General features: G+C 38.0%; 1 protein-coding gene across 2 annotated transcripts in view; it reads right to left on the reverse strand.

Annotated features, from left to right (window-relative positions):
- Window positions 1-17748, reverse strand: part of LRP2 (LDL receptor related protein 2) — a 225542-nt gene that overhangs the window by 171183 nt on the left and 36611 nt on the right. For both annotated transcript variants that reach the window (XM_031008678.3, XM_055379127.2), the window contains exons 2-4: window positions 15043-15150; window positions 13032-13154; window positions 1562-1678 (exon numbers count right to left, since the gene is read on the reverse strand). In XM_031008678.3, the coding sequence (XP_030864538.2) occupies window positions 1562-1678; window positions 13032-13154; window positions 15043-15150 (348 nt within the window). The remainder of the gene's footprint in view (window positions 1-1561; window positions 1679-13031; window positions 13155-15042; window positions 15151-17748) is intronic.

Here is a 17748-nt window from a genome sequence, read left to right on the forward strand (position 1 = left end):
AACCGCATATGGCTCTTTCGGTCAACGACAGACTGCATGGACTACATGTACTACAATGGTCCCCTAAGATTATAATACCATATTTTTGCTGTACCTTTTCTATGTTTACATATGTTTAGATACATAAATACTTAATATTGTGTTCCAGTTGCCTGTAGTATTTAGCACGGTAACATGGTGTTCAGGTTTGTAGCCTAGGAGCAAGAGTATATGCCTAGGGTGTATACTGTTTACCCTAGGTGTGCAGTAGGCTATACCATCCAGGTTTGTTTAACAACACTCTATCACGTTCACACAACAACAAAATTGCCTAAAAACACATTTCTCAGAATGTGTCCCCCTCATTAAATGACACATGACTATATCTTTATACAGCACATAGTAAATTTATGAAATGCAGGAGTGTATGAAAAGGCCTGTCAGAAATATATATTATATGTATATATTAAAATATATATATATTAAAAACTCGAGGAACTTCTGGAAAAATTCATAAACGATAGACTTGTAAGAACTTTTCAGAGAAACTAGGGGCCAGACACAGTGGCTCATGCCTGTAATCCCAGCACTTTGGGAGGCCGAGGCGGGTGGATCACCTGAGGTCAGAAGTTCAACACCAGCCTGACCAACATGGTGAAATGCCGTCTCTACTAAAAATACAAAAATTAGCCGGGCGTGGTGGCACATGCCTGTAATCCCAGCTACTCGGGAGGCTGAGGCAGGAGAATCGCTTGAACCTGGGAGGTGGAGGTTGCGGTGAGCCGAGAGCATGCCATCACACTCAGCCTGGGCAACAAGAGTGAAACTCCTTCTCAAAAATGAAAAATAAAAAACAGAAAAAGAGAGAAACTGTGGTATGCCTGAGATTAAAGACAATTATATGGACTATAGGACTGACACAGCAGACTAATGCCTATCTTCTCATATCCTAACACTTCTATATAAGCCTCGAAAGAGGAAGATTGTTCTTTACTTACCTGTTACTACATAATGAACCATGATTGCACTTTCTTATTTTGGTGTGGTAATATTTATACATTATACGTAGAATACTATGATTTATATGTCTTATTTTGTGGTGATCAGTTACAAAGAGATATAGTATGCTGCTGTTATAGGAAAAGACATTTTCAAAATGTAACACTTTTCCAAAGGTAATCTGAAAAATGTTGAGCTCATAAAAGCAGGAAAACTAGTGAGAAATTTGACCTAGAAACTTACTATAGCTGTGTAATAACAGTTAAAATTTACCAAACTTGATTCTGTACTCAATGTATTTAATTATCCTTCCTTTCAGAATCTATGTTCATGTTAAAAGTTTCTTACTATAAAAAATACAGAAACTTGATGCACTAAGGCAGGACACTCTTAGAATGTCTTGTTAAAAATAGACTCTTATCAGAACATCACCCCTAATCCACAAAAGAATCTGCCAAGAGATTGCAATAACAAGAGGCGTATTGTAGGCATTCATGTCCATCAACAAATCTAACAAATTGATTAAAATGCCAAAGGGACAAGGGTGAAACCAAATACAGTGCAAGGACTAAAACAGACTCACGGCAGTCATTCTCGTCAGCTCCATCTGGGCAGTCTCTGACGTGGTCGCACCTGTATTCACTTGGGATACACTGACCATTGGAGCATGTTATCTGATGACTTGAGCATGTACTTTGTGCTGCGAAGAGAAAAAATTATTACTTAATTTATAATTATTGCTAGACACAGACTAATCTATTGACATTAACAAGGATATTGGAAAGCATAAAGTTCATAGGGACACAAGGTAAAGTACCCGGCTACCACCAAGCTGAGCTTACAATGCAAAAACAGAAGTATAATATTATCAAAATGCCCAGAGAATAGTGTCCACCCTCAAGCATGCTATGTACACAATTACGTTATCAACATGTGTAAAGAATACAATATAGATTTTAAAACTATATGGTAAAAAGTTTAATGAAATAAAAATTTTGCAAGTATAGGTATTAACCAAGGACCCCCAACCCACCCATTGAAATCCTTGTATAAACAAGAAGGAAATATACCAAAGCTTTAATAGCAGTTATTCCAGAGTGGTGTGAATATGAATATGAGTGATTTTATTTTTTTCTATATAGTTTCCTCTATTCTATAAACTGTCTACATTGACCATGTATCAATTTTATAAAGAGAAAAAAATTTAAGCTAGCTTGATTTCATCCCATGTTGATTAGTATAGGTGAAAGCAGGGCATCAGCAGTTCATGAAATTTGCCTCCGGATAAAACAGATAAAATCCAGTGAACTGATGCCCGCAAGCATGACGTGAAAGCTATCCTGTAAATCTGAGGCAGGAATTACCATAACATGGTAACATTATCTTATCCTGGGATTTTAAATTGTCTACATACAAAGAGCTTTGGGGGAAAACACGATCATCTAAAAAATATAATATAATCACCTAATGGAAGAAAAAAGGTTTGCTCTCAATTTTTAAAAAGCTTCTTTTTTTTATAATTCCTTTTTTATTATTATTATTTTACTTTAAGTTCTGGGGTACATGTGCACAGCGTGCAGGTTTGTTACATATGTATACATCTGCCATGTTGGTGTGCTGCCCCCATTAACTAGTCATTTACATTAGGTGTATCTCCTAATGTTATCCTTCCCCCCTCCCCCCACCCCACGACAGGACCCAGTTTGTGATGTTCCCCATCCTGTGTCCATGTGTTCTCATTGTTCAATTCCCACCTATAAGTGAGAACATGCGGTGTTTGGTTTTCTGTCCTTGTGATAGTTTGCTCAGAATGATCGTTTCCAGCTTCATGCATGTCCCTAAAAAGGACAGGAACTCATCCTTCTTTATGGCTGCATAGTATTCCATGGTGTATATGTGCCACATTTTCTTAATCCAGTGTATCACTGATGGACTTTTGGGTTGGTCCCAAGTCTTTGCTATTGTGAATAGTGCCACAAAAAAACATATGTGTGCATGTGTCTTTATAGCAGCATGATTTATAATCCTTTGGGTATATACTCAGTAATGGGATGGCTGGGTCAAATGGTATTTCTAGTTCTAGATCCTTGAGGAATCGCCACACCATCTTCCACAATGGTTGAACTAGTTTACAGTCCCACCAACAGTGTAAAAGTGTTCCTATTTCTCCACATCCTCTCCAGCACCTGTTGTTTCTTGACTTTTTAATGATCACCATTCTAACTGGTGTGAGATGATATCTCATTGTGGTTTTGATTTGCATTTCTCCGATGGCCAGTGATGATCAGCATTTTTTCATGTGTCTGTTGGCTGCATAAATGTCTTCTTTTGAGAAGTGTCTGTTCATATTCTTCACCCACTTTTTGATGGGGTTGTTTTTTTCTTGTACATTTGTTTAAGTTCTTTGTAGATTCTGGATACCAGCCCTTTGTCAGATGGGTAGATTGCAAAAATTTTCTCCCATTCTATAGGTTGCCTGTTCACTCTGATGGTAGTTTCTTTTGCTGTGCAGAAACTCTTTAGTTTAATTAGATCCCATTTGTCAATTTTGGCTTTTGTTGCCATTGCTTTTGGTGTTTTAGACATGAAGTCCTTGCCCATGCCTATGTCCTGAATGGTATTGCCTAGGTTTTCTTCTAGGGTTTTTATGGTTTTAGGTCTGACGTGTAAGTCTTTAATCCATCTTGAATTAATTTTTGTATAAGGTGTAAGGAAGGGATCCAGTTTCAGCTTTCTACATATGGCTAGCCAGTTTTCCCAACACCATTTATTAAATAGGGAATCCTTTTCCCATTTCTTGTTTTTGTCAGGTTTGTCAAAGATCAGATGGTTGTAGATGTGTGGTATTATTTCTAAGGGCTCTATTCTGTTCCATTGGTCTATATCTCTGTTTTGGTACCAGTACCATGCTGTTTTGGTTACTGTAACCTTGTAGTATAGTTTGAAGTCAGGTAGCATGATGCCTCCAGCTTTGTTCTTTTGGCTTAGGATTGTCTTGGCAATGCGGGCTCTTTTTTGGTTCCATATGAGCTTTAAAGTAGTTTTTTCCAATTCTGTGAAGAAAGTCATTGGTAGCTTGATGGGGATGGCATTGAATCTATAAATTACCTTGGGCAGTATGGCCATTTCCACGATATTGATTCTTCCTATCCATAAGCATAGAATGTTCCTTCATTTGTTTGTGTCCTCTTTTATTTCATTGAGAATGGTTTGTAGTTCTCCTTGAAGAGGTCCTTCACATCCCTTGTAAGTTGGATTCCTAGGTATTTTATTCTCTTTGAAGCAATTGTGAATGGGAGTTCACTCATGATTTGGCTCTCTATTTGTCTGTTATTGGTGTATAGGAATGCTCGTGATTTTTGCACATTGATTTTGTATCCTGAGACTTTGCTGAAGTTGCTTATCAGCTTAAGGAGATTTTGGGCTGAGACAATGGGGTTTTCTAAATATACAATCAAGTCATCTGCAAACGGGGACAATTTGACTTCCTCTTTTCCTAATTGGATACCCTCCTTTATTTCTTTCTCCTGCCTGATTGCCCTGGCCAGAACTTCCAACACTATGTTGAATAAGAGTGGTGACAGTTTTCAAAGGGAATGCTTCCAGTTTTTGCCCATTCAGGATGATATTGGCTGTGGGTTTGTCATAAATAGCTCTTATTATTTTGAGATACGTCCCATCAATACCTAATTTATTGAGAGTTTTTAGCATGAAGGGCTGTTGAATTTTGTCAAAGGCCTTTTCTGCGTCTATTGAGATAATCATGTGGTTTTTGTCTTTGGTTCTGTTTATATGATGGATTACGCTTATTGATTTGTGTATGTTGAACCAGCCTTGCATCCCAGGGATGAAACCAACTTGATCATGGTGGATAAACTTTTTGATGTGCTGCTGGATTCGGTTTGCCAGTATTTCACTGAAGATTTTTGCATCGATGTTCATCAAGGATATTGGTCTAAAATTCTCTTTTTTTGTTGTGTCTCTGCCAGGCTTTGGTATCAGGATGGTGCTGGCCTCATAAAATGAATTAGGGAGGATTCTCTCTTTTTCTTTTGATTGGAATAGTTTCAGAAGGAATGGTACCAGCTCCTCCTTGTACCTCTGGTAGAATTCGGCTGTGAATCCGTCTGGTCCTGGACTTCTTTTGGTTGGTAGCCTCTTAATTATTGCCTCAATTTCAGAGCCTGTTATTGGACTATTCAGGGATTCAACTTCTTCCTGGTTTAGTCTTGGGAGGGCGTATGTGTCCAGGAATTTATCCATTTCTCCTAGATTTTCTAGTTGATTTGCATAGAGGTTTTTACAGTATTCTCTGATGGTAGTTTGTATTTCTGAGGGATTGGTGGTGATATCCTCTTTATCATTTTTTATTGTGTCTATTTGATTCTTCTCTCTTTTTTCTTTATTAGTCTTCCTAGTGGTCTATCAATTTTGTTGATCTTTTCAAAAAACCAGCTCCTGGATTCATTGATTTTTTGAAGGGTTTTTTGTGTCTCCATCTCCTTCAGTTCTGCTCTGATCTTAGTTATTTCTTGCCTTCTGCTAGCTTTTGAATGTGTTTGCTCTGGCTTCTCTAGTTCTTTTAATTGTGATGTTAGGGTGTCAATTTTAGATCTTTCCTGCTTTCTCTTGTGGGCATTTAGTGCTATAAATTTCCCTCTACACACGCTTTAAGTGTGTCCCAGAGATTCTGGTATGTTGTGTCTTTGTTCTCATTGGTTTCAAAGAACATCTTTATTTCTGCCTTCATTTCTTTATGTACCCAGTAGTCATTCAGGAGCAGGTTGTTCAGTTTCCATGTAGTTGAGCGGTTTTGAGTGAGTTTCTTAATCCTGAGTTTTAGTTTGATTGCACTGTGGGCTAAGAGACAGTTTGTTATAATTTCTGTCCTTTTACATTTGATGGGGAGTGCTTTACTTCCAACCATGTGGTCAATATTGAAATAAGTGCAATGTGGTGCTGAGAGGAATGTATATTCTGTTGATTTGGGGTGGAGAGTTCTGTAGATGTCTATTAGGTCTGCGTGGTGCAGAGCTCAGTTCAATTCCTGGATATCTTTGTTAACTTTCTGTCTCGTGGATCTGTCTAATGTTGACAGTGGGGTGTTAAAGTCTCCCATTATTATTGTGTGGGAGTCTAAGTGTCTTTGTAGGTCTCTAAGGACTTGCTTTATGAATCTTGGTGCTCCTGTATTGGGTGCATATATATTTGGATAGTTAGCTCTTCTTGTTGAATTGATCCCTTTACCATTACGTAATGGCCTTCTTTGTCTCTTCTGATCTTTGTTGGTTTAAAGTCTGTTTTATCAGAGACTAGGATTGCAATCCCTGCCTTTTTTTGTGTTTTCCATTTGCTTGGTAGATCTTCCTCCATCCCTTTATTTTGAGCCTATGTGTGTCTCTGCACGCGAGATGGGTTTCCTGAATACAGCACACTGATGGGTCTTGACTCTTTATCCAATTTGCCAGTCTGTGTCTTTTAATTGGAGCATTTAGCCCATTTACATTTAAGGTTAATATTGTTATGTGTGAATTTGATCCTGTCATTATGATGTTAGCTGGTTATTTTGCTTGTTAGTTGATGCAGTTTCTTCCTAGCCTCGCTGGTCTTTACAATTTGGCATGTTTTTGCAGTGGCTGGTACTGGTTGTTCCTTTCCATGTTTAGTGCTTCCTTCAGGAGGTCTTTTAGGGCAGGCCTGGTGGTGACAAACTCTCTCAGCATTTGCTTGTCTGTAAAGGATTTTATTTGTCCTTCACTTATGAAGCTTAGTTTGGCTGGATATGAAATTCTGGGTTGAAAATTCCTTTCTTTAAGAATGTTGAATATTGGCCCCCACTCTCTTCTGGCTTGTAGAGTTTCTGCCGAGAGATCAGCTGTTAGTCTGATGGGCTTCCGTTTGTGGGTAACCCGACCTTTCTCTCTGGCTGCCGTTAACATTTTTTCCTTCATTTCAACTTTGTTGTATCTGACAATTATGTGTCTTGGAGTTGCTCTTCTCGAGGAGTATCTTTGTGGCATTCTCTGTATTTCCTGAATTTGAGTGTTGGCCTGCCTTGCTAGGTTGGGGAAGTTCTCCCGGATAATACCCTGCAGAGTGTTTTCCAACTTGGTTGCATTCTCCCCGTCACTTTCAGGTACAACAATCAGACGTAGATTTGGTCTTTTCACATAGTCCCATATTTCTTGGAAGCTTTGTTCATTTCTTTTTACTCTTTTTTCTCTAAACTGCTCTTCTCACTTCATTTCATTCATTTGATCAGCAATCACTGATACCCTTTTTTCCAGTTGATCGAATCGGCTATTGATGCTTGTGCATGCGTCACGTAGTTCTCGTGCCATGGTTTTCAGCTCCATCAGGTCATTTAAGGTCTTCTCTATGCTGGTTATTCTAGTTAGCCATTCATCTAATCTTTTTTCAAGATTTTTAGCTTCTTTGCGATGGGTTTGAACATCCTCCTTTAGCTTGGGGAAGTTTGTTATTACCGATCGTCTGAAGCCTTCTTCTCTCAACTCTCAAAGTCACTCTCCATCCAGCTTTGTTCTGTTGCTGGTGAGGAGCTGCATTCCTTTGGAGGAGAAGAGGTGCTCTGATTTTTAGAATTTTCAGCTTTTCTGCTCTGGTTTCTCCCCATCTTTGTGATTTTATCTACCTTTGGTCTTTGATGATGGTGATGTACAGATGGGGTTTTGGTGTAGATGCCCTTTCTGTTTGTTAGTTTTCCTTCTAACCATCAGGACCCTCAGCTGCAGGTCTGTTGGAGTTTGCTGGAGGTCCACTCCAGACCCTGTTTGCCTGGGTATCATCAGTGGAGTCTGCAGAACTGCAAATATTGCAGAACAGCAAATGTTACTGCCTGATCGTTCCTCTGGAAGCTTCGTCTCAGAGGGGCACCTGGCCGTATCCGGTGTCAGTCGGCCCCTACTGGGAGGTGTCTCCCAGTTAGGCTACTCGGGGGTCAGGGACCCACTTGAGGTAGTCTGTCCATTCTCAGATCTCAAACTCTGTGCTGGGAGATCCACTACTCTCTTCAAAGCTCAGTTGGAAATGCAGAAATCACCCGTCTTCTATGTTGCTCACGCTGGGAGCTGTAGACTGGAGCTGTTCCTATTCGGCCATCTTGGAACCTCCCTCCTCTCCCAAAGCGCTAGGATTTGAATGCCGCAATACATATTGATTCATGTTTTTGTCCATTAGTGGTCCGTGGGTATCTATAAATGAAGTCTATTTTAGAGTCCATAGATATCAGCGTTCTGCAAAACTGTCAGGGATCCGAGGCTCCCAGCCTACAGAGCTTCTTTTACTTATATGTAGTATAGATATTTAGGTTCAGCAAAACTTGGTTTTCTGATAAAATTAGATCTGTTAAGGAATGTACCACCAAAACTTAACATGAAAAACCTTTTCGAACGACAAGTAAACCTGGCACAGTGGCTCGTGCCTTTAATCCCAGCTATGGGAGATTGAGGCAAGAAGATCACTTGAGGCCAAGAATTCAAGACTAGCCTGGGCAACACAGTGAGATCCTTATATCTTTAAAAAAAAAAATTAAATTTAGCTGGGCACAGTGGCTCACTTCCAAGTAGCTGTAGTCCTAGCTATTTGGAAGGCTGAGGTAGGAGGATCACTTGAGCCAAAAAAAAACTTCTCTTTTTATGTAGTTAGAGTGAGCTATAATCATGCCACTGCACTCCAGCCTGGGCAGCAAAGGAAGATCCCTGTCTCTAAAAAAAAAAAAAATATGTAAAAGATAAGTAGACAGTGACAGTTTTCAAGGCGGTACTTGAAAATTCAAACATATAGAAATTATCATGTGATAAGATATAATAATTATAAAACCATAATTAACACCCTTCTCCATGCTTAATTGATTATATCTTCCTTGTCATTTTGTTCCTTCTTTCTGTTTAATTAGTAAAATGGTGTCTTATAATTCTGGAACAGCAAACAAAATTTTTCAAGTCAGCCTACTTCTAACACTAAATAATTTCATATTTTCTCTAAGTACCTTATACCTGTGGGTCCAATTTTACTTCTATTAATAAAGGCAGAATAGATAGATTTTTCCAGAAGGCACTTAAGTGTCTGAATTCTGCCCATGGCAGAGACACAATTTTATCTGAAAAAGGTTAAAGAGATTAATACTTCCTCATTAAATTTCCAAATGATTTATTTAAGTATATATTGCCAATTTTCACATAAAATTAAAGAACTTTCTTTTATTCCCAAGAAGGCAAGTCATGAGTTGTCTCAAACAAAATATGAAAAGAACCTAGGTCAGGTATCAGTACTATTTCAATTACCTTGGCTTTCTTCTTTACATCAAGCCCAAATAATTCTAAATTTTGTGCTTAGGTTTTCAAAGGGCTTATGAAGAAGCAATTAAAAGCTCATTCAAATGTAGAGAGAAAACAAATTAAAATTATATAATTCCATCAACCAATCTAATGCTGAGATTCATCTATTCATTAATTACACAAACATCTGTTGAGGGCCTATAATGTACCACACAGTATAGCAATATGGGAATCTGCAAATGAATAAAGCACAATCCCTACCCTCAAGAAGCTCATAGTCTTCTAGGGGACACTAAGGAGTAATTAGAAAACAATTATGAAAGTGGATTATAGGCACACAGGAATGATAGAACCATCAATCCAGGAACTTAATTCACTCTGGGATGGGAGCATGGATGGGGACAGTTTCCTTGAAAAAGTGGCACCTCCCTGGGTCTTAAAGAAGCAGCAGTCAGGTAGGCCAAAAGCAAAGAAGGACTGTCTAGAACCAAGCATTCAGCATTCAGGCAGCTTGCACGGAGACAAAAGGCTAGGACACAGCATGGCACACCCACAGGAACTAAAAGCACTGCTGTGCCCAAGTGGCCACTTCAAGGCAAGAATAGCAAATGATAGACATAGGAAAATAAGCACTAGTCACATCTTGGAAGCCACTGTAAACCGTGTTAGGGAATTGGAACTTTCTCCTGGAATTAATGGAGAGCTACCAAAGAATCTTAGTTAGATCAGCATCAGTGTCAGAGAGAATCTAAGGATCCACAGAACTGGAGGCAGGGAGGCCAACCCAGAGACTACTGCCAACACCCAAATGAGAGATGTTGGCAGTGGGAGCAGAAATAAAGAGATGGGTCAGACATGGTGGCTCACACCTATCATCCCAGCACTTGGGAGGCCAAGGTGGGTGGATCACTTCAGGCCAGGAGTTGGAGACCAGCCTGGGCAACATGGGAAAACCCCATCTCTACAAAAAAAAAAAAATACAAAATTAGCCAGGTATGGTGCCATGCACCCGTAGTCCCAGCTACTCAGGAGGCTGAGAGGTGGGAGGACCATTTGAGCCCAGGAGGTCAAGGCTACAGTGAGCCATGATTGCACCACTGCATTCCCGCCTGGGCAACAGAGCAAGACCCTGTCTCAAAAAAAAAAAAAAATCTGTCCTTGCCAAAAAATAAAAATAAAAGAGAGAGAAATGAAGAGATTAACTTTAGAAATATTTATGAGGCAAATTAGGCAGGAGTTGGTGATTCAATGTGGGCAGTGAAAAAGAGGAAGGAATCAAGAATAACCTCCAAGCTTCTAGCGTGGGTGCCTAGGGGATTGTGATAGCCTTTTCATATTCATTGATTATATCTTTCCTGTCACTTACAGCAATCTTTCTTCTTCATCTAATAAAATACTTTCATTATGAAATATGTTTCACAAATTCAACAAGTAAGAGAGCCTCCATCTGCCTATTTCCAATAGTTTAAGACTGATTTTGTATTTTCTGCCAGTGCCTCATAGTGGGTTAAATGATATTTCTATTAATAAAGATAAAATATGTAGACTAGCAAATATAGAACGAAAATCCAGTTCAGGAGGGAAGATGATTATTTTCAGTTGGGACACCTTGAGTTCAAGGCAACTTGCAGAGGTCCAAAGGTAGTTGAGTATACAAGACTCAAGTGTGGGCAAAAATCTGGGTTGTAAACACAGATTTAAGTCTCATCAGGCCACAGAGGGTCACTAAAGTCATGAGAATGGTGAGACTATCCTGAGAGTGTCCAGAATAAGAAAAGCTGCTCAGGGCAGGGCTCTGAGCAACACCAATACTCAAGGGCTGAGTAGAAGAGGAAAATAAAATGGAATGACCAAAGCAGCTCAAAAGAGAGCCAGGACTGCTGGGAGTCATGGCAGCCAAGGGAGTGGTGTCAAGAAGGAGGAATGATCTCCAGAGTCAAGTGCAATCTGAACGCCCATCCAGTGTGAGAAGGAAGGAAAAGTGCCCATTGGCAATCAGGAGTTATCTGGTAACTTTAGTGAATACAGAGGTGGCATATTTTGTTTGTGGTTAAAAGATATCTAATGGAGAATTTTTATATCATTAAAAATGGGAGAATTGCCTCGTGAAATCTATAGTCATTTAAAATTATATGCAATATTGTTTTTAAATGACTGCTATAAACTTATCTCCAGTCTCTTTTCCCAAGCAGTTGCCCTTAGTAGTTCCAATCCCCTCTGTAAAGTATTATTATTAGCAAAGGGTCATCCACCACACATTGAATCGCAAAATAAAGCTCAGCTTTCTTCCCACTCTGTGAGAGGAGTAAGAGAAAATAGACTCAAAACTATATAGCCTAAAGATGAACAACCCATCATTTATGCATTTAGTATCTACCTATTAAGAACCTCCTCTCTGCCTGAGAGAATGTCAGGCCTTCAGGATGCAAATTTTGAGACCTGAGTAGCTTTTATGCAATCAAGAAAGGCCAATAGGATAAATATGGCAGAGCAAAAAAGTGAGAAAAAACTGGATAATATTTCTGAGCTGGGAATTAATCAACCCTGGAACAATCCTATAGTTAGGCTTCTTATTATGTGAGATAATAAATCCCCTTTTTGTTTAACTTTTTTGAGTTGTGTTTTCTTTCCTTGCAGCCAAAAACATCCACAATGATACAAGAATGATTTTAAATTATACAAATATCCTTAATAGAGAAAGGAATGGAATGATACATGTGATAGACAAATTGCTCATAGGTCGCCGTCTTATATTTACCCAACATTACTCTCATCTAAAATTATTTTCAGGCCAGTCATGGGGGGGTCATGCCTATAATCCCAACATTTTGGGAGGCCAAGGCAGGAGGATCACTTTAGCCCAGGATTCCAGACAAGCCTGGGCAACGTAACAAGATCGTGTCTCTACAAAAAATTTAAAAATTAGCTGGGCATGGTGGTGCACACCTATAGTCCCAGCTACTCAGGAGGCTTAAGCAGGAGGATTACCTGAGCCCAGGTGTTTGAGGCTGCAGGGAGCTGTGATCGCACCACTGCACTTCAGCCTGGGTGAGAGAGTGAGATCCTGACTCTAAAAATAATAATAAAATAAAAATAAATAAAATAAAATTATAGTTAGACCTATTAAAACAGTCTTTTCCAGTTTGATTCCAAAGAAATTAGAATTTAAAGGTTTTTTCCAGGTTACTGAACCAAACCCCCTCAATGTCCAGGGATGCCGCAGTTGCCAAGATCCGCTTCATCGCTACTATTTTCTTTCTTGTTCAAGCTCTCCCTATGGTGGCTGTGGCAGCAGTCACTGAAGTAACCACCAAGAAGCCCTCCAACAAACCTACCTACTTCCACTCAGTCAAAAAGAAGAGAATTTAATATTGGGGAAGAAGGAGTGGAAGGTTTGAATACAAAGTATGCCACAGAGCCAAAGGACTCATTCAGCTGTCAACCACACACATGAAGACACCCAGCTATACACTCCAATAAATATTTGGTTCCTTTCTTGAGCATAACATAATCAAAATTAAAGATTGGGAACCTATCTCACTTCCGAATTGCTGGGGTATATTCATAATTCTTCAGTACATCCGTACTTTCAATATCATCCAACCCCTGAATGAGATTGCTGGCATAGGTTCCCTTATGATTTAAGGCCCTGCTCCACATTTATAAAGAATCATCCCATTGTGTGTAACTTCTTTGCGACAGGTTGGGTTTTAGGCGTCCACAAAGCCAAAGCAAGATTCCTCTCCAAACACTTACAGCAATCTTGACGTTCATCTGAGCCATCATCACAGTCTTGATCTTGGTCACACACCCAGGAGTTGGGAATGCATTGTCCCTCACTCTGGCACTTGAAATAGCCCTGCTGGCAGGTCACAACAGCTAAAACAAACCAAAAGAGGACTCATTATGGCAATCATCCTCCCCATTATACTAGCAAGCAATGCTTGTTCCAGAAGAGTGTATCATGTCAACTCCTGCTCAATTTATTTGAAGGCAAATAGTAAACAACCCTTATACTAGAGTCTGTGGATGCCAGTCAGAGTTCACTGTCAAATAAGCTCAGCAACAGCATCACAACAAACTCATGAACCAAAGCAACTTAAAAACACAGAGAATAAAACAAACAGCACACATACACACAAATTATGGTAAAGGTGTTAGATTAAAAGCTTCATTCAAGTAAACATTAACTGTGAGTTACTGTTAAACTATTTGTTTCATAATAACTAATAGTAAAGTATCATGATGAACTGGAAAATTCATGAGATTTGGGAAAGAAAACCCAGAATCAAATAATTATTATTTCCATGATTTACTTCCTTTAAGATCTTTGGCAGGTTCTCTGAACCTCAATGTATGCATCATAAAATGGGGACTATACTCATCTCACTGTTTGTTGTGAAAAATAAGTTAAATAATGTATGTGAAAGCGCCATGTAATGTTACTTGCTATCACTATCGTCATTGATATTGTTGTTATTGTTATTATTTTTACAGGTCAATGAAATATAATACAGGTAACAATCTCTGAAGAGTTGTTGGCATAGCTGTTCACTTATTCCTTTACCCCAGATACACTTCCCTTGCCTTTTTGCTTTTATTGTTTAATCAAAATGAACTCAGTAAGCCCAGAGGAGGCAAATAGTTAGCACATGATTGTGTCTCTACAAATATAGTTTAGTCGCTTGTTCAAAGTGCAGTCCACAAACTAGCAGCATCAACATCATCAGGAAGTTTATAGAAACGCAGAAGCTCAGGTCCCACCTCAAAATATGGAATCTAAATTTGCACTTTAATGAGCTCCTGGGTGATCCATTTGTGCATGAGCATTTGAGGAGCACTGTACAGAACCCCATCCTTACCCTTCCTCCCATTTTCAAATGCGTTGTCATCTAAATGACACACCAAAGTTTGACTGCTATGGTATGCCATAAGATGGCCAACAATTCAAAACAAAAATTTTTCACCTGCTTTCCTGATTTTTGAAAGATAACCCTCATTAGTTCACCTGCTGGGATGAAGGAAATTGCAGATGTATGATTGATCACCTATGGGAAGTTGGGAAGAGCAATGGGATCTGTGCATAGACTTACCAACTGTAAGAACTTTAATAAATGACTTAACTTCTCCAAGTCTCAATTTACTAATCTGAAACTGACCTCAGAAGATTAGTGAGAAAACTAAATGACAAAATGAATGTGAAAGTCATTTTATAATTAATTAGATTTGAAGTTTACTACATTATCGTATTTTTTAAATTTTTTAAAACTAGAATTTCTTAAAAACATAAATCGCACTAACCAATTCTGTGATTTCTGTACGGTAATTCACACAAGTTATTCTACATCCTTTACATAAAAATGGACTCCTCTTTGACTTACAAATCACAGTAGTTCAGATAACATTATTTTTTGTTTGTTCTTGTGGGTACACAAAATTCACAGAGTGAATATTAGAAATAATCACTTACAGACTCCAAAAAACTGCACCCAGATATGTTTCCATATCAAAGCTGTGGTCAAGGGATAAGGGTGAGAAAGAAACTGATGTTCTATCATCAATGTGAATTGAACCCCTACCTCAGAAGGGAGTGAAAATATTGTTAATGCCATCAGTTCTCTATTCAACCACACAGATCTCAAAAGACTTGGGCCCAGCCCTGGCTCTGTCGCTAAAAGGCATAGCTCTTCTCTTTGTTACAGCTGAAATCACCACGAAGCACTTATGTTACTCAAAATAGAACTTAGCCTGGCCCCTCCTCACTTACCGCAGCCAATTTCATCCGCGTCATCTGAACAGTCTTTGGTCCCATCACACCTCCAGTCTGCAGGGATGCAATGCCCACTTCCACAGCGAAAATGCGCACTGTCACATTCTGCAATAATAGACCGAAATTTTAAAAACTTATGCCATGCAGATATTTAACCGAAGAAATATAAATTTTTGATAAAATGAAAAATTATTCAACTAATTAGATCAAAGAAATGCAAATTAGAAAATTAGATGAACATTCTCCCAATGATAATATAAAAATATTTATTTGAACATCCGTGGGAAGAAAGTGATTTTCATACACAGTTGATCAGTGTGTACCTTGATGGAACTCATTGGGAAAGCAGTTTGACAACACGGATCTTGCTTTTTAAAAATACTTGATCTTTAATTTAGTACTTTTACTTCAAGGATTTTTTTCCTAAGGAACTAATCAAAGAAGCAGACAAAGATTTATGTATAAAGATTTTCATCACAACATTATTTATAACAAAGGAAGTTGCAAACCTCCTAAATGTCCAACAATAAAAGGATTAAATTTTTTTACATCTTTATATTGACATATTAGTAACTTAAAAAATGGTTATGGAGAAATTCTAAGTACTTAGAGAAATACTTATAATTTAATGTAACAAACACAAGGACGTAAATTTTTACTGAAAACAGAGTTACATATGCAAAAAAAAAAAAAAAGCGTAAAAAAGACCAGAATGTTAACAGTGGTTATCTCTGATTGATAACATCGTGAGTAACTTTTCATTTGCTTGACTATACTTTTTTGAGTTCCTCACCTTATTTTTTAAGTGATTTTTTATTACTAAATCATATATAGCAAGTTATGGCCTTTCATTCTTAGATTCAGACTAATATTTTGTCTTAATTTTTAAAAATTAACTTATAACTTGCCAGATCTATAAGCTCATCTCTGCAAACAATTTTTTTAAACCAAAGAGCCAAAAACAAAACAAAACAAAATCTCTGCAGCCAACAAGAGTATACAAACTTGACACCAAAAGTTGACACCCCAAGTGGCAGTGATAGTCCCTAGTGATACTGGAAGGACAATATAACTTAAACAAGCTCACTTCACTGAACTAATATATCCTGTGATTTTCCTAGGTCTCCCCAAGGGACAAAGTTCCCCAAATACCTGGCCAGTGACCTTCCCAAGCATTATGTGCCACATAGAAAAATTTTTCAAAGAAAGCAGCCACTACCAGCCCCACTTAGAGAAGACTCAAAATTATTTTATTCTTTCACAAACCCAAGGGATAAAGGAGAAATTTTTGCAGTTGGAAGAATAATTATATCTTCCCCATGTATTTAAGCAATCATGCTAAATTACCCATTTCAATTTTTGGCTAATTAACCAAAATTAGGTAAATATACAGATCAATTACCTACTCCTAAACTAAATAAGCAATGTGCTATCCTGATTTGTGTAAATGCAGGCATATCAACAGCATGACATAAACATAGTTAAGTGATCTATTTCTAGGGTATATAGGCTACTTTGTTCATGGAATGTTCAAATCTGATTGTCTGGTAGTGACATCCTGATTTATAATGTATGCTGCAAATGGTCAGAAACTTCGCTTGGCTAAATGGTGGTACCGAGTGGTACAGGAGTATGTACACCCAAATACCTTCTATAGACTAATGCATGATGGTGGTTGGTGGTGCAGGTCTGGGGTTGGTGGTGCAGGTCTCTTATCAACTACCTTTAAAACACAACAACCTCCCTTGCAAAAATGCCCCTAAGGAATGTACAAATTCACTCTGGAATCCCAGAACTTCTCATTGGATTTTGTTCTACAAAGCAATATTTCCATGGGAGATTAGGGGCTTTGGAGGTTTAGCTATTAACACAACATATATTAAATCACTTTTATCAATTAGGTCTATTGTTAGTAATCCAACATAATACATTTGTAAGTTCAGTACATTTGTCTCCCTTAGTATCTGAGGTTGTAAAGGTAGTATCTTCTGGTTGAAAAATTATAACAATCATAAAGAACAGTCCTCTTACAGACAGTTTCATATTGCTATGGAGAAAAGAAAAGTATAAATTTAGAGACTGAGTATTTAGGAGGAAATTATCAGAACAATATATATTGCCTGTTTTGAAAATATATATAATTAATGCTATTTCTTAAGCAACTTTTATTACAAGTCCCATTTTTGAGGAGTGGGGTGGGGGGATTTGTTTGTTTTTGCCAAACTAAAATACCAAGTTAAACACATCATGAAAAGAACACAAAATAGAGACCCAGAAGTCATTTTATAAAACACTTCAAAGTCAATTATTTAAAATCACACATATAAAAAATGAAACTGATGGGGAAATGTTGCAATTAAGTAATTTTTATAGGTAGTGATTTTCACACTTGATCTCCTCACTCCATTATCTAACATATCAAATCCAATTTACTCAATTTATCAACAGATCTATAATTCATTTGTCAAATTCACCTTTTCAGTAGTAACTTCGATGCCTGTTTATAACTCCCAAACGACTATTGTTTGGAAATATCTCTCCAGAAAAAACAAACTAATACTTTATCATTGCTGGGTGACCTCTCAGCAATCAGCCAAAATGCTTCACTGGCCTCAGAAGCTCATTCTCTCATAAAGGGAATATGTGTTGTTTAAAAATAAACCAAAAATAAACCACTAGTGAAAAGGTCTAGATTAGGTCTAA

This window comes from Gorilla gorilla, chromosome 11, assembly GCF_029281585.2.
Source record: "Gorilla gorilla gorilla isolate KB3781 chromosome 11, NHGRI_mGorGor1-v2.1_pri, whole genome shotgun sequence".
Classification (NCBI taxonomy): Eukaryota; Metazoa; Chordata; class Mammalia; order Primates; family Hominidae; genus Gorilla; species Gorilla gorilla.